The sequence below is a fragment of the Oncorhynchus kisutch genome, linkage group LG5, assembly GCF_002021735.2.
Source record: "Oncorhynchus kisutch isolate 150728-3 linkage group LG5, Okis_V2, whole genome shotgun sequence".
NCBI classification, from domain to species: domain Eukaryota; kingdom Metazoa; phylum Chordata; class Actinopteri; order Salmoniformes; family Salmonidae; genus Oncorhynchus; species Oncorhynchus kisutch.
The window spans coordinates 24,655,441-24,672,151 of record NC_034178.2 but is presented as its reverse complement, the minus strand read 5'-3'; the positions used below and the strand labels follow the sequence as shown (position 1 = coordinate 24,672,151).

At 40.9% G+C, this 16,711-nt stretch overlaps 1 protein-coding gene across 2 annotated transcripts in view; it reads left to right on the top strand.

The window, feature by feature from the left end:
• The first annotated feature begins 6,718 nt into the window (after positions 1-6,718).
• Positions 6,719-16,711, top strand: part of LOC109890795 (zinc finger E-box-binding homeobox 2) — a 49,939-nt gene continuing 39,946 nt past the window's right edge. For both annotated transcript variants that reach the window (XM_020482832.2, XM_020482831.2), the window contains exon 1: positions 6,719-6,945. In XM_020482832.2, coding sequence (XP_020338421.1) covers positions 6,885-6,945 — 61 coding nt within the window. In that variant the 5' untranslated portion in view covers positions 6,719-6,884. The remainder of the gene's footprint in view (positions 6,946-16,711) is intronic.

Here is a 16,711-nt window from a genome sequence, read left to right as displayed (position 1 = left end):
CAGCAAGAAAGAAGCCACTGCTCCAAAACCGCCATAAAAAAGCCAGACTACGGTTTGCAATTGCACATGGGGACAAAGATCATACTTTTTGGAGAAATGTCCTCTTGTCTGATGAAACAAAAATATAACTGTTTAGCCATAATGACCATCATTATGTTTGGAGTAAAAAGGGGGAGGCTTGCAAGCCGAAGAACACCATCCCGACCGTGAAGCACAGGGGTGGCAGCATCATGTTGGTGGTGTGCTTTGCTGCAGGAGGGACTGGTGCACTTCACAAAATAGATGGTATCATGAGGAGGGAAAATTATGTGGACATATTGAAGCAACATCTCAAGACATCAGTCATGGGTCTTCCAAATGGCCAATGTCCCCACGCATACTTCCTAATTTGTGGCAAAATGGCTTAAGGACAACAAAGTCAAGGTATAGAGTGACCATCACAAAGCCCTGACCTCAATCCTATAGAAAATGTGTGGGCAGAACTGAAAAAACGTGTGCGAGCTAGGAGGTCTACAAACCTGACTCAGTTACACCAGCTCTGTCAGGAGGAATGGGCCAAAATTCCCCCAACTTATTGTGGGAAGCTTGCGGAAGGCCACTCGAAACGTTTGACACAGGTTAAACAATTTAAAAGCAATGCTATCAAATACTAATTGAGTGTATGTAAACTTCTGACCCACTGGGAATGTGACGAAAGAAATAAAAGCTGAAATAAATCATTCTCTCTACTATTATTCTGACATTTCACATTCTTAAAATAAACTGGTGATCCTATCTGACCTAAGACATGGATTTTTTACAAGGATTAAATGTCAGGAATTGTGAAAAACTGGGTTGAAATGTGTTTGGCTAAGGTGTATGTAAACTTCTGACTTCAACTGTACATAATGATGACAGACATAGCGTAATGATGACATATCATATCAGTATTCACTCAGAGGCCTTTTTGGCATTAATCTGCCTCCATACTCTGAATCTGTTGTACGGTAAAGTACATGTTTTTAGACCTGTTACATGTTTATTATACCTAAGTGTTCTTAAAGCAGCTCACAATTATTACAAGTATAAGGGTTATAGGATAAGAATATCAAAAAGTGCCTTTGTCTAAACCTATCCATGATGCTCAGAGAGGTACAGAGAATAAAAGAGGGAGAGAGAGAAAGAAAGGTGGAACTTCTGAATGAAATCAAATATTGCATCTGGTACAGTATCATACGACCCAACTTGGTCACATATTTGACAGGGTCTTAAAGATACCTTCCCTCACCTCGGAAAACCTTAAACAGGATTCATAATGGATTGGGGGTACGGCGTTGAGGTACTTTAGCGTTCACAGTATATGGCGGTGAGGCTCTCTGACCATAGACATAGAATCAGTCCACCTATTATTGCATCATTGACTTGAATGGGGAGGTCCTTTCTATAGATTCTAGAGCCTCTACCTCTGACAGCCTGTCCGCAGCCATGACCAGAAGAGCTGATATCACATGACATCATACTGTAGAATTGCACTGACTGCAGCATTGCGTGGACGTGGACGAGTCTCTCTCCTTGACTTTGTGACATAGAGACTGTCTAGAGGCCAACACATTGGCCTACATGGCTTTGATTTCATGTAGCATCAGCTTGGAGGATGATGGAATGTATCTTACAGTAGTATCTATCTGTTTGGATGGTTATTCTAGCTCACGTTTACACGCAACTACAGGAGATCTTATGAGGCTGTATTTCAAATCAAAATGTATTGCTCACATACATGTATTTAGCAGGTGTTATTGCAGGTGTAGCGAAATGCTTGTGTTCCTAGCTCCAACAGTGCAGTAATATCTCAGTATTGGTGCCTTTTCAATCATGCTTTATTATTTCTAGTACTTTACTGTTGTTCTTAATGCAGGATTAGAGTCAGTAGTCAGGAAAAACTCATCTAGTCAGGAAAACTGTGTACAACCTATCAACCAACCAAAGACGATTTGAACTAACAATATTCAAGGAGAAAAAAAGAAGAAGATGCACAATACTCATAGTCACAGCTCATAGTCACAGCTATGAAGGTGTGAATTGTTTGATAGTGCTGTTACTTAGAATGTATGAAATGTTTTGTATAAAAGTAACATGTCCTCTTTTTGTTTCTATAAGAATGAACTTTATCATGGATATTTGCCTTTCTTCTCTGTGTTGTGTGTTTTGATACCTGCCTGTCACCGTTCAATCAGACTTTTTTGCTGGCAAAATAATATTCTGTTAAGCAACAAAGGTTATGATCGTAGCGTTTTCTATTTACACGTGATATATTTTGTGTACAATTTTCTAAATTTTATACAAATGTACTATATTTTACCAATTAAAAATACACATGTTCAGCTTGGGATGGATGAAAAATGTCTGTTAGAACTTTATGTATCTTGCTATATATTTCACTTACTGGATCTTACTGTATTTGTAAGAGGTTCTCATTGTCCTTTATTGACTTGGATCCACACCGCCTCTCTTGAGAATGTCTGAATACATGTATTGTCTCCATACAGCCACCAGAGGTCAGTGGAGTACGATACAAATGGGAGCGACAGTAACTGTATATTTGGATGGGCAGCCAATCAGATGTAGAAATATAGGGAACCCCATTATTTAGGTCTATGGGGGAACCTGAGGGAACCACATTCTGGCAGGGAAATCATTTTGCCATGTTAAAATGTGCATTTTAAGGTGAATTGGACAATTTTTCATTGTTGGGTTCCTGGAGTGACTCCTGCACTCCTGCAGCCAACACAAACCTACAGTGCCTTCAGAAAGTATTCATACCCCTTGACTTATTCCACATTTTGTTCTGTTACAGCCTGAATTCAAAATGGATTAAATTATATTTCTTCTCACGCGTCCACACAACCCCATAATGCAGTGAAAACATGTTTTGAGACATTTTGGCAAATGTTTTGAAAATGAAATACATAAATATCGAATTTGAATAAGCATTCACACCCCTGAGTCAATAGTTTGTAGAAGCTCCTTTGGCAGTGATTACAGCTGTGCGTCTTGCTGGATAAGTCTCTAAGAGATTTCCACACCTGGATTGTACAACATTTACCCATTAATTCTTTTAAAAATTATTCAAGTTCAAATTGGTTGTTGATCAATGCTAGACAACCATTTTCAGGTCTTACCATAGATATTCGAGTAAATGTGTTTTAGGTTATTGTCCTGCTGAAAGGTGAATTCATCTCCCAGTGTCGGGTGGAAAGAAAACTGAACCAGGTTTTCCTCTAGGATTTTGTCTGTGCTTAGCTCCATTCTTTCTTTCTTATCCTGAAATTCTCCCCAGTCCTTAACGATTACAAGCATACCCATAACATGATGCACTCATCTTTTCCCCAGTCCTTAACGATTACAAGCATACCCATAACATGATGCTTCCTTCTTTTCACTCTGCCAATTAGGTTAGTATTGTGGAGTAACTGCAATGTCGTTGATCCATCCTCAGTTTTCTCCTATCACTGCCATTAAACGCTGTAACTGTTTTTGGCCTTATGGTGAAATCCCTGAGCGTATCTTTGTAGTGACTGGGTGTATTGATTCACCATGCTCAAAGGGGTACTCCGTGTCTACCAATAGGTGCCTTTCTTTGCAAGGCATTGAAAAACCTGATCTATGTGGTTGAATCTGTGTTTGAAATTCACAGCTCGAAATGAGGGACCTTACAATTATCTGTATGTGTGGGGTACAGAGATGAGGTAGTCATTCAACAATTATGTTAAACACTATTATTGCACGCAGAGTGAGTCCATGCAACTTATTATGTGACTTGTTAAGCTAAGGTTTACGCCTGAACTTATTTAGGCTTGTCATAACAAAGGGGTTGAATACTTATTGACTCAAAACGTTTCAGCTTTTCATTTTTTATTAATTTGTAAACATTTCGAAGAACATAATTCCACTTTGACATTATGGGGTATTGTGTGTAGGCCAGTGACAAACAATCTCAAATGAATCAATTTTAGTTACTTAATTGTCTTTTTTCTTTTTAAAATGTCTTAAACGCTAATTAGAAAAAGCCATTTCCTCTTTTCCCATTAGAAGACAGTTATAAAGTGGTTATAAAAGCAGACCAGCGTGAGGGTGACCACTGAAAGTGACATCAGCTTCTGAATGGGATCCACTGTGGTCAGTGGGGCTGGCAGGCATGTTCCTCTGAGGCCAGTAGGGATTGGCACCTTGAGCTGGTCCATGGTCCTTCCTTATAAACCTAGTGCCTTACCCTGGTGCTCTGGGGCCACAGGGGCTGGCAGACCCTAGGCTCCTCATTGGTCCTGGTCCCTGGTTGCTGGCCCTATGAAGTTAGTAGAGTTGGCACCCTGGGTTGTTCCTCTGAAATCAAACCGCATATTTCTGGAGTCCACTTCGTCTAACTACTCTCCTGTGTGAATGAGGGTTCGATTTATGAGTTGCAAAGTGATTATAAAGGGTGAACCTAACAACACTCCTGACCAAGAGATTTGAAAGGTGACTTTGATGGCCTATTCTCCCGAGTAGCAATCTGCCTTAATAAACATGTAACACCACACAGAGAAGATCTGATGCTGGGCCCATCTGATCATGTAAATAAGAGAGAAATAGTTATCTGAACAACTCAATGTCATCCTGTATGCAATTGGTATCTATCTTTTAAACATAATAATATTGATGAGAGGATAGCGTGAGCAGTACTGAGGCCCTTTCCCCTCACAACTGCAACAACGTGACTTATACAAATGTAAATATCCCAAAATAAGTTATTTTTTTCAAATGCTAAAAAGTTTAATAGGCTGAGAATAATCACTTTTTTATTTTCTTGTCTTGCCATCTATTCAAGCGAAAGCTTTTTCTCTGCCTTTGTCCCAAAGGTTGGCATATAATTAACTTGTGCTTAATATGCGGTTAAAGAGGTCTCCTCCCCATGCTACTAGCTTTGAACCCTGGCCACAGACAGGGACCAAACCCCAGTGAGAGTGAGTGAGCGAGTGAGAGAGAGAGATGAACACTTCATGACTCTAGAACTAATCAAGGTAATTCAAACACCTTGTGACTTCAAAGCTATGGATCTGAAAATGCACTTTTGTTTTTCAAAAATCCAGGATGCCAACGATATGTTTGGATGCTTAACCCATCAATGTGTACACTCAGATCCACACTACTGGTATGTACAGGCACAGAAGTAGAGGGAGCAGCTTGGTGTGTTTTGTCGACACAATCAAAAGCATGGAGAGAGGTAATAATGTGTATGCAAGAGTTATCTTTTATAAAACAAAGTCAACTCTTGGGTTGCTGCCGGTGGTGGTGTGCTTGTTATCATCTCTCCCAGGAGTTCTGCACTCCTAGCTCAGTCCCCTGACCTACTGGGTTTATGATGCACCCCACTGCCCTCTTCCATCCCTGGACAAAAGGGCCATGACCTCCCTCTCTCTCTCTCTCTCTCTCTCTCTCTCTCTCCCTGCTCCCCTCCCTCTCTCTCCATGCAGCTAGGATGCATCTAGAATCGAGATGACTTTTAACAAGTCAGAGGATAGCTGTGAAGGCCACAGAGAAAACATTCTTAATTTGAGAATACGGGTGATTGGGAAAAAAAGAATAATATAAAGGTCTACAACAATAATATGAGTGATTGCAAATTGCACAGATATGATGCTGTGTTTTCAACACGTTTGCAAATGACAAACTGACAAGTTGACAGGGGGAATTAAAATGCATAATAAAACATGTATAACAAGAGAAAGAAACATTACCATGACATTTGTCCTTCTGTATCAATGTAAAAGGTTGACTCCCATGTCCCACTCGGATTATCATGATCGAAAAACAGCATCATGGGGTTTTCTAAATATTCTAAAGGACACCTGGGAGAAGTGGGGGTTCTATTGGTTCTACAAGGGTTAGAATGCCAAGGTAGGGGTCCTCAACACCGTGTTAGCGTTTTTTTTTTTCGAATTTCTTTTTTTTTCAGTTGCAAAACAGATTACGGTCCAGTTCTTCACACAAAAGACTGACAATTCCCCACTTCCTCGAGCTATCCAGGGGTGAATAGGGCGCAGGGCAGGGGGCACGACAGGGCACTTAAGTGCAGGTGCGATGCCTATAACATTCAGGCCACAAAGCATCAGGGGGGCTATGCATTCCCTTCGAATACCTACAGTGACCATATAAACATGTTTGCATTTGGTAATGCCGATTTGTTGTGTGGTGTTTGGGATAGTTTGCAAGTTTTGCAATGTCAAACTTCTCCGTTTGGCCATATGTTTGGCCATATGCAGCCTAGCGCTCAACATGAACAATTATTTAACAAATAAATGACAAAGAATGGGTTGTTCGCATATTAACCTATTTTTTTAAATGTATTTACTGCAAGAATTTGTTAAAATATTATTGGACAATATAATGTTTCCAAAGAAAAAAACACAAGACTGTCAAGAACCGATACGAAAACATATCAGATATTAAATAAAGACCACCAAAACGAATTGTTGCGATGTGAACTCTCCGCTTTACGCACGCGGCTTGCTGCTTCTTTGTGCAAGCCGTGCTCTATTTGTGTCTGGAACTCGATAGAATTGAGAGATGATAACTTAGAATTGACTGTGTATAACTTCAAACCATAACTTTTTAATTGCGTTTTTAGATGCCACAACGAATGAGTGAGTGGAGAGAATCCACTCACTATATCACGGACAGGAGGGACTAACCTTCTCCAATGACATCACTCACTTCTCTCCTCGCGCTCAGCTCATCGACTTGAGGTTACAGAAGGGTTATAGTCACCCGCTGCGGACGCAGGCAATGTTTCACACCATTCGTTGTCAATTGTCACGCACCGACACTCCAAAAAAGTGCTTCTTCGGGCAAAGGGAGCCTTTGGGGGCATGATGGCAGAGGAGAGCAGGGGCAAACGAAGGAAGCAAGCGAACCCGAGAAGGAATCAAGGTATGGAATATGACTTTATGTAGTTCAAGTTGTTGAACACATTGTCATTACGTCCTTGTGATGTCGTTCACATCTCATGATGTAGCGGATCTTTCATTATTGAGACGGTATTGAATAGTACATGACTCGGGTTGGTTTCTCTAAGTAGACGTTTTTCTTATTTAAAAACTTTGGGAAATAGCAGCACATTCTAGAGAAGTATAAAAATGTGGTTTCGATGTCACTGATATTGTCATTATGCATTTTTTTTGTTGCCATAACAGCAATTGATGGCATGTTTAGAGAGAGATTTGCAAAACAGCGAAACATGCTAAATTTAACCAGTAGACACGTGCCATTCAAGAAATAACCCTACAATTCCAGAATTGTGCGGCAAAGTGAATGCAGTGCATGCAGTGCGAAACTGCACATCTTTGGGCTACTTACTGATATACCCATATGTTTCCAAGTGTTGATATTAGAATGAATTATAATAAGACGTTCTTATATTTAAGTATAATGCCTTGTTTGAAAATGAGTACATATTTTGAACTATAGCCTATTGTCATAGGATTTTGCACCCACGTTTTTTGTTCGTTTTAATTGTCTCTCCGTGATTGTTGTAGTATATCCGAGTATTTATTTTAAAACACGTGTAAAGTATATATTAAAGAAGAAAGGGAAAGACATGAACAGCAGCATTTGAAATGCAACATGTCGCAAGCAATATTTCCTCCAAGACAACAATGTATAACATGCTTACATTTTGTTTACAGTGATCATTGCGCTCATAATAATAACTGGCTTTGAACATAATAACTCAATTGAAACATATGTTACAATTATTAAAAGCTTTGTTTTGGTTATATCACCCAAACAGAAAACCCCCCGTTTATTCTAGACACGACAAAAGACACCAAGAGCAAAGGGACTGAGTTGGACAGGGTAGATATACAAACAAATTAAACGATTATTTACAAAAATCCTAAGAGGCCTACTATTGTGATACATTAATCAAAAATAGATCATCGTATTCCTGCATCATTTATATTTAGCAAATTATTAAGAATAACATAATTCAAATGAGTTGAAAAATAGAACAGATAAATACTTTTGACTCCTTTACCAAATAAAAACGCATTGTATTATAATATACAATTCTTTTTATTTTATTGCGCGAGTATTGCAAGTTAATATATTCATCTATTTGATTACCTGTATTTTCAAACAAACAAAAATAACTACATTTCATAGATGTACCAATGCCATATCCAAGTCCTACCTAATTTCCCCACACTCGTAGTCTACAATTAAAACATGCATATTATAACAATCTATTTGTAATGTATGTAGGTTATTACTGAGGTAGCTCAGTGTTTTCATATGTAAATACTGAATAGCTTCTCATCAAACTGATGATGTCAATCACTTAACAGTGACAAGTGGAGCTGAGGCCAGAGAGTGCTACAGTGAGTCAGATAGGGTCTCTCTCTCTCTCTCTCTCTCACACACACACACACACACACACACACACGCACACGCACACACACACACACACACACACACACACACACACACACACACACACACACACACACACACACACACACACACACACACACACACACACACACACACACACTGTAATGACAAACTGTAAATTATACTACAATTTTTTTGTATTATCAACAATAAAATACTCTGAAACGTTTTACTGCAGAACACTGTAAATGCATGATTGTAAATGTTGTGTGGGGGAAAGAATCGCTTTATCATGATACCTTATCTTTGGAGCTCCAACAAACTTTTGACCACTAGTGGTGCATGGTACAGTAGCAGCAGCAATTCTACACATTTTGCCATGGGGCAACAAGAAAATGTTGCAGTATTCTAGATAATTTTATGTTACTCTACACTTTTTGCCATGAGGTTGAGAGAAGAATTTGCTGTTTTAAAGCAAATTTCCTGCAATTCTACACATTTTGCCATTGGGCAGAAAGGAAAATGTGCAGTTTTATAGATAGTTACATTCTATTCTACACATTTTGCCATGAGGCTGGGAGAAATATAACATTTTTTACAGCTAAAATATACTGTAGGTGTTGACTGTGATAAAGGCACTGGATTGTTTTTTAATTGTATTTTATTGAACCATTATTTAACTAGGCAAGTCAGTTAAGAATAAATTATTATTTACAATGACGACCTACCCCGGCCAAGCCCTCCCCTAACCCGGACAACGCTGGGCCAGTTGTGCACCACCCTATGGGACTTCCAATCACGGCCGGTTGTGATACAGCCTGGGATCGAACCCATGTCTGTAGTGATGCCTCTAGCACTGCAATGCAGTGCCTTAGACAGCTGCTTTGCACTCAGGATTTTGAGCTGTCTTTTCGCGAAATGGACAGATGAAGAAGGCAATGGCATGGTGCGTATAGCCATAGAAACATAGTGACATATGCCTGAGTACGGTCATATTCATGACTTATTGGGGGTGTGGCTTTCAGTTACTTATTTTCGGCCACCCATCCCATGAGAGTGAATGTCATTCCAGTTCATCTGAATGTCATTCCAATGCACTGCTTGCTATGAATTCTATCAGATGGTGTTAGCATGTTTAGGTAGAAAGTAGGTAATGTCCCATTTGGAACACTGACAAGTAGAGAGCATTAAAAAAAATGCTTGGCATGCCTCCATGGCTTTGTTTCTGGCTCATGAATATATTTGGAGGCGTGCCTTTAAGAGGTTATATTTGTTGCACCCATGAGTGAGAAGGCAATACCAATTGAACTCCTATGTGGTTATAGTACCCCGTCAATGTAAAATGTATATGAGACAGATTGGAGTGGCAGCAAGTCTTAAACCTTAGATGGTTGAGCATTTTGCCATGTCCTTTTGTTCTGTTTTGCCCTGTAGTCACTGCAAGTTTGGAAGCCTTTGTTAAGGCCTCTACTATGAAATACAAACCCCTCCTCATCCATCCATTCATGGATGTGATTCATTCATTCCGATTACGGTAGCATTTACTGTTTTACAATATCATACAGTAAATGTTATGGTATTGTACTTTGTGTCATTACACAGTACTTGCTTTGCTACCGTGTTTCTATTACAGCAGGTGTACTTAATTTTATTTGCCACTGGGCTGCTTGTAGGCTACTGTTAAATTCATGCAATGTTGACTTTAACTATGGCTGTGATGAGATGAAGGCTACACACAACAGTTGACTGCTAGGAGTGTTCCCCAATTTTGATGCAGAGCGAGATGTGTGTGGTTGCGTGCGTGCTCCCATCACTGTCCCCTCCTTGTTAAATATAGCACCTGTCTTCCCAGGACCTCCTTTTCACAGTTCTACTCACACTAACGTAAAGATAGTCACAAAAAAATACATATTACCGTAATTACTTACAAGGAACTAGAAACAGCAACCACCACATTACTTGTAGATCAGGGAAGTTCCTCTCGTCAAACCAAGAGATTGAGGTGTGTATAATTTGATGATGCATGTTGTGTTTAGAGGCACGGTCAGAACTTGCTCGTTGTTTCTGAGACAAATAAGTTCAACGACTTTTCTTTGTGGATTTAGGGGTCAGCTATAGTTGAAAGTGAAATGGTGTTGTGACTGTCGCAACTACTATCAAGGAGATATTCCTACCATGAAACAGAAAAGGAGGTGGTTTTGCAAACACAATTTTGTGACTAAATTCAATGTGATTCAATACGACTTAGAGGACTATAATGCCTGGGATATGTGTTTTGTTCATTCACACAACAAGACGAGGTGAAATGGCTCCGACACATGCCGCCTCAGATGTTTGCTGATGTTTCCTCTTGTGGTGGTACAGGACTTAATGCAAATGCACAACAGATGGAAGTTAGAGAAGAACATACATGAAAACAGTCCTAAATATTCAACATTTCCGAAGATTTTTTTGACAATGTATATTTGCATAGTTTGCTTCATAATAGACAAATATTAATGGCAAGAGATGGTGAAGGGACATTTTTAATTGCCGTCTAAAGAATGATCAGGTGATGGGAGTATTTATTTTTTGCAGTATCTCCCTTTTTTTGTAGCTTTCATTCTCTGAGCCATGTGTGCTTGAGTGTGCGTGTGTGCATGCGTGTGTGTGTGCGGAAACCTCTGGAGAGAATGTGTATGTGAGGAGTGGGGCCCCATATATAACCAAATGAATTTGGCAACACTAACTCAACAGACAGGGATTAAAGTGTCTGTCCAAAAAAAGAGATGCTACGACATCGTTTCTTCTGTCTCCAAGACGCTTATTGATTACAGTCTCTGTCTTCCAAATAAAACTGTCAATGTCCACAGATATCAACCAAAGTTGAGATTATTGCTGTCTATTGTCTCCAGAATGCAGGAGATCATGTTATGGGGTATTTATGTAGACAAGTCTTATTGAAAATGGTGTACAATTTCAATAAGATGTGACTTCCCTAGTTTGATATGAGAATGGTTGTAAGCATGGTGATGCAGGTACGGGTTTGCACTCCATGTGTGACATTGTTAACACTTCCTATGAATACCTTCTTCATAATGCATATACGCACATTTGTAATGCCTCGTGAACGGTGTGTGGTGCATTATAATGTATGGCATCGCAATAACAACTGCCTAAATAAATGACTACATTCATGAAGTGTACACATTATATCTCACAGCACTGTCTCTGAGTAGTCTCTGAACTCTGAACTCTCTGAGTTCACGTTGTGCTATGGTGCAGCAAGAGTCACCCCCCCCCCCCCTTTGACCTCTTTACCTTACTACTTGATCTTGGATTAATTTACAACTGTACTGTACTGTTGAGCTGATAGTCAATTTAACTTTTTCCTCACAGTTCTCTCTCTCTCTCTTTCCCTCACTCACTCTTTCCCTCGCTCTCTCTTTCCCTCACTCACTCTTTCTCGGTTTCTTCTTTTGTCAAGTGCCAATTTATTTAAACTCTTTCCACTTTTTCTTCTTTCTCCTTCATTGATTTCCAAACCCCAGTCTTTGTGTGCAGCTGGGGCCCAGCTGTGTGTGTGCATGTGCACACACGTATATGTGTGTGGTGTGTGTGTGCGTGTGTGTGTGTGCCCAAATGTGTCTTTCTCTGGCACAGAATTGTCACAGGGGGCATGAGTACAGGAGAGAGAATCGAAGGGAGAAAGAGAGAGTCGTAATGAGTGAAAAACACATTGAGAGAAAAGAGAGAGCGAGAGAGAGAGAGGGAGATGGTGTGGTATTATGTGAGCAGCAGAGTGAGTGAAAGTCTATATATCTATAGCAGCACTGTAACGAAAAACTTTAATTTATATGGTAATTTTAGGTAAATATCAAAAGTAAACAACTCTGAAATAGTTAACTGCAGCATACTATGAATTATGGTGCACTGTGGGAAAATTACTATATTTTGAATGGTACTCTAATTCCACCCCACAGAATACAGTGTATATTTAGAGCGTCTAAAACTTTTTGACCCACTAGTGGGTGTATGGTATTGTTGTTTCTGGCTCATTAATATATTTGGAGGCGTGCCTTGTAAGAGGCTATATTTGTTGCACCTGTAAGTGAGAATGCAGTACCAATTTAACTCCTATGTGGTTGTAGTGCCCCATCAATTGAAAATGTATAGGGGACAGATTAGAGTTGCAGCAAGTCTTGAACATGAAATGGTTGAGCATTTTGCCATGTCCTTTTGGTCTGTTTGCCCTGTAGTCGCTGCCACAATCTAAACACCTTCTGTGCCACCGACGCAACACCCTCCTATGGGCTCTCGTTCTTTGTGGTCGACGTGAGTAAGACATTTAAGCGTGTTAACCCTCGCAAGGCTGCCGGCCCAGACGGCATCCCTAGCTGAGTCCTCAGAGCATGCGCAGACCAGCTGGCTGGAGTGTTTACATATATTTCCAGTCTGCTGTTCCCACTTGCTTTAAGAAGTCCACCATGGTTCTTGTACCCAAGAAATCAAAGGTAACTGAACTAAATTACTTTCGCCCTGTAGCACTCACTTCTGCCATCAGGATCATATCGATCATTCTGTCATTAAGGATCATATCACCTCCACCTTACCTGACACCCTAGACCCACTTCAATTTGCCAGCCACCCCAATAGATCAGGGCCCTCACATCCGCCCGAGTGGCGCAGCGGTCTAAGACACTGCGTCTCAGTGCTAGAGGTGTCACTACAGACCCTGGGTTGATCCTGGGCTGTATCACAATTGGCCCAGTGTCGTCCGGGTTAGGGGAGGGTTTGGCCAGGGTAGGCCAACATTGTAAAATAAGAATTTGTTCTTAACTGACTTGCCTAGTTAAATAAAGGTACAAAAATAGATCCAGAAACGATACAATCGCCCTTGCATTGCACACTGCCCTATCCCATCTGGACACGAGGAACACCTACGTAAGAATGCTGTTCATTGACTAAAGCTCAGCCTTCAACACCATAGTACCCTACAAGCTCATCATTAAGCTCAGGCCCTGGGTCTGAACTCTGTCCACCTGGGTCCTGGGCTGCCCCCACTACGCTAATCCTCAACACGGGGCCCCACAAGGGTGCATGCTCAGCCCCCTCCTGTACTCCCTGTTCAACCATGACTGCGTGGCAATCACACCTCCAACTCAATCCTCAAGTTAGCAGACAACATAACAGTAGTACCTGATTACCAACAATGATGAGACAGCCTACAGGGAGGAGGTGAGAGCCGGCCAGGAAAAGGAGGCGGAGTGGCCAGGAAAATAACCTCAAAGTCAACAAAACAAAGGAGATGATCGTGGACTTCAGGAGACAGCAGAGGGAGCGCGCCCCTATCCACATCAACAGGACTGCAGTGGAGAAGGTAAAAAGCTTCAAGTTCATTTGCGTACACATCCCCGATCATCTGAAATGGTTCACCCACACAGCCAGTGTGGTGAAGAAGGCGCAACAACGCATCTTCAACCTCGGGAGGCTGAAGAAATTTGACTTGTCCCCTAAGACCCTCAAAACTTTTACAGATGCACAATCGAAAACATCCTGCCGGGCTATATCACCGCCTGGTACTGCAACTGCACCGCCCGCAAACGCAGGGCTCTCCAGAGGGTGGTGTGGTCTGCCTAAAACATCACCGGGGGCACACTGCCCGCCCTCCAGGACATCCACAACACCCGATGTCACAGGAAGGCCATCCTGTCACAGGATATCAACCACCCAACCCATGGCCTGTTCACCCTGTTATCAACCAGAAGGCGAGGTCAGTACAGGTGCGTCAAAGCTTGGACCGAGAGACTGAAAAACAGCTTCTATCTCAAGGCCACCAGACTGTTAAATAGCCATCACTAGCCGGCTAGCACCTGGCTACTCAACCATGCACCTTATAGACTGCTATAGATTCTTCTTTTACTTTTAGATTTGTGAGTATTGTTGTGAATTGTTAGATATTACTATACTGTTGGAGCTAGGAACACAAGCATTTCGCTACAACCGCAATAACGTCTGCTAAAATATGTGTATGTGACCAATACAATTTTATTTTAGAAATTTGGAAGCCTTTGTTAAGGTGATATAAAACACCAAATATTCAATAATATGTTGTAATGTGTAAACACCTTACCTTAGCAGCCAACCTGCTTGCACCAATCCCTTGTAATTACAGTAAAATACTGTGAAATACAAACCCCTCCCCTCATCCTTTCATTCTGATTATGCTAGCATTGACCTTTTTACAGTATAATACAGTCAATACTAAGGTATTGTACTGTTTGTCATCACACAGTACTTGCTTTGATAATGTATTTCTATTACAGTAGGTGTGCTGTAATATGAAATACAGACTTTTACTCATCACTAAGCTGCTTGTAAGATACTCTCAAATTGCGTAGCTGCAGCACTGAGTTAGGCCAGATTCCCACAGTGGTAGGAAGGCAAGACCAGGGGAGAGTGAGACAGCAACAAGCCCTGGCACCAGGCCCTATTTACTAGCCCTCTTCACGAGGCTCGACACAGGCATCAGACCCAGTGAGCGAGAGGGATGGAGGGAGAGGAGGAAGATAAGAGAGGATCAAGTGCTGTGGTCAGGGTGAGGGATGGAGTGAAGGAGCGCAGGAGGGGTGGAGGGGGTTTGGTGGGAACAGAGCAGAATTGGATAGAACTGAAGACCAACTAGAGCAGCATTTATTCTCTTTCTTTTTTTTGTAGCAGGGACCAGTAGATCTCACAGATAACATAACTGGGGAGGTGTGTGTACTGTCATAGGCAATATTCACACCTTCAAGTCTTCAACTGTATTTCCTGTGGTCTCTCACTCATTTAGATGTAGCTATTTTCATTCAGTATGAAGATAAAAAATCCACATCATATTGATACATTTGCACACATTGGACAATTGCTACCACTGCAATGACACAACTTTGCCAACACGTCCCATTTGGGGTTGCTATTTTGGATGCTCCATCCTGAATGCCCCATGCAGGTGAAAATAATCTGCATTAACTTTGCAGACTGTGTTTCATGTACATGTGTTTAGCAGAGAGAGGCTTTTCAAACAGCCAGCCGGCTAGGGTTGGCTGGCTGACTAGCTGACTGGCAATTTATAGATATGTGCCGTTTAATCACACCTCAAATTAAACATGGAAACCCTACTTCAGCTGTCATGTGTTACAAGACCCAGATGGGTGCAGGAGAGAGGGAGAGAGCGAGAGAGAGAGAGAGAGAAATAGAGAAAGAAAGACAGAGAGACAAAGCTGTTAACAAAACATTTGAAATACCTTTATATTATTCAAACCTTTGTGATTGCAACGTAAACTGTTAATTTATTTATTTATTTATTTTTCTTCTATTTCTTTTCTTGTTTATTTCACTTTCTTTGGCAATGTAAACATATTTCCCATGTCATTAAAGCCCATTTGAATTTAATTGAATTAAGAGACAGAGAGAGACACAGATACAGACAGAGGGAGAGAGAGCTAGAGAGAGAGAGAGCTAGAGAGAGAGAGCTAGAGAGAGAGAGAGCTAGAGAGAGAGACAGAGAAGAACAAAGAGAGAGAGAGAGAGCTAGAGAGAGAGAGAGCTAGAGAGAGAGAGCTAGAGAGAGAGCTAGAGAGAGACAGAGAAGAACAAAGAGAGAGAGAGAGCTAGAGAGAGAGAGCTAGAGAGAGAGAGAGCTAGAGAGAGAGACAGAGAAGAACAAAGAGAGAGAGAGAATGAGAGGTGAACACTTCACCTAACTAACCAAACTTCACCTAACTGACTTGTTTACTAAGCTGATGTCAGTGTTGACTAGCAAGGGAACTAGATGTTGAACTAGAGGTTGGATGGGCATGTTGTGAGTAGGATCTTGCTCTGATCTAGACTGTATAAACAGAGAGAGCAGCAGGTGGGCATTTGCTCAGGACGTTTGTCTTGATCACCCCAACAGTGCTGTAAACATTACACCTGCTAGGAGTGGACATGGATGTACCGGGCCAGATTAATGCAGGGGTTTACAGTGGGTGAAGCCCCTGGGGCCAGGCCCATAGGTGCCCCAAGAGGCATTGTATATATATATATACATATATATATATAAATAAAACATAGTATATATTATATACAGTTGAAGTCGGAAGTTTACAAACACCTTAGCCAAATACATTTAAACTCAGTTTTTCACAATTCCTGACATTTAATCCTAGTAAAAATTCCATGTCTTAGGTCAGTTAGGATCACCACTTTATTTTAAGAATGTGAAATGTCAGAATAATAATAGAGAGAATGATTTATTTCAGCTTTTATTTCTTTCATCACATTTCCAGTGGGTCAGAAGTTTTTT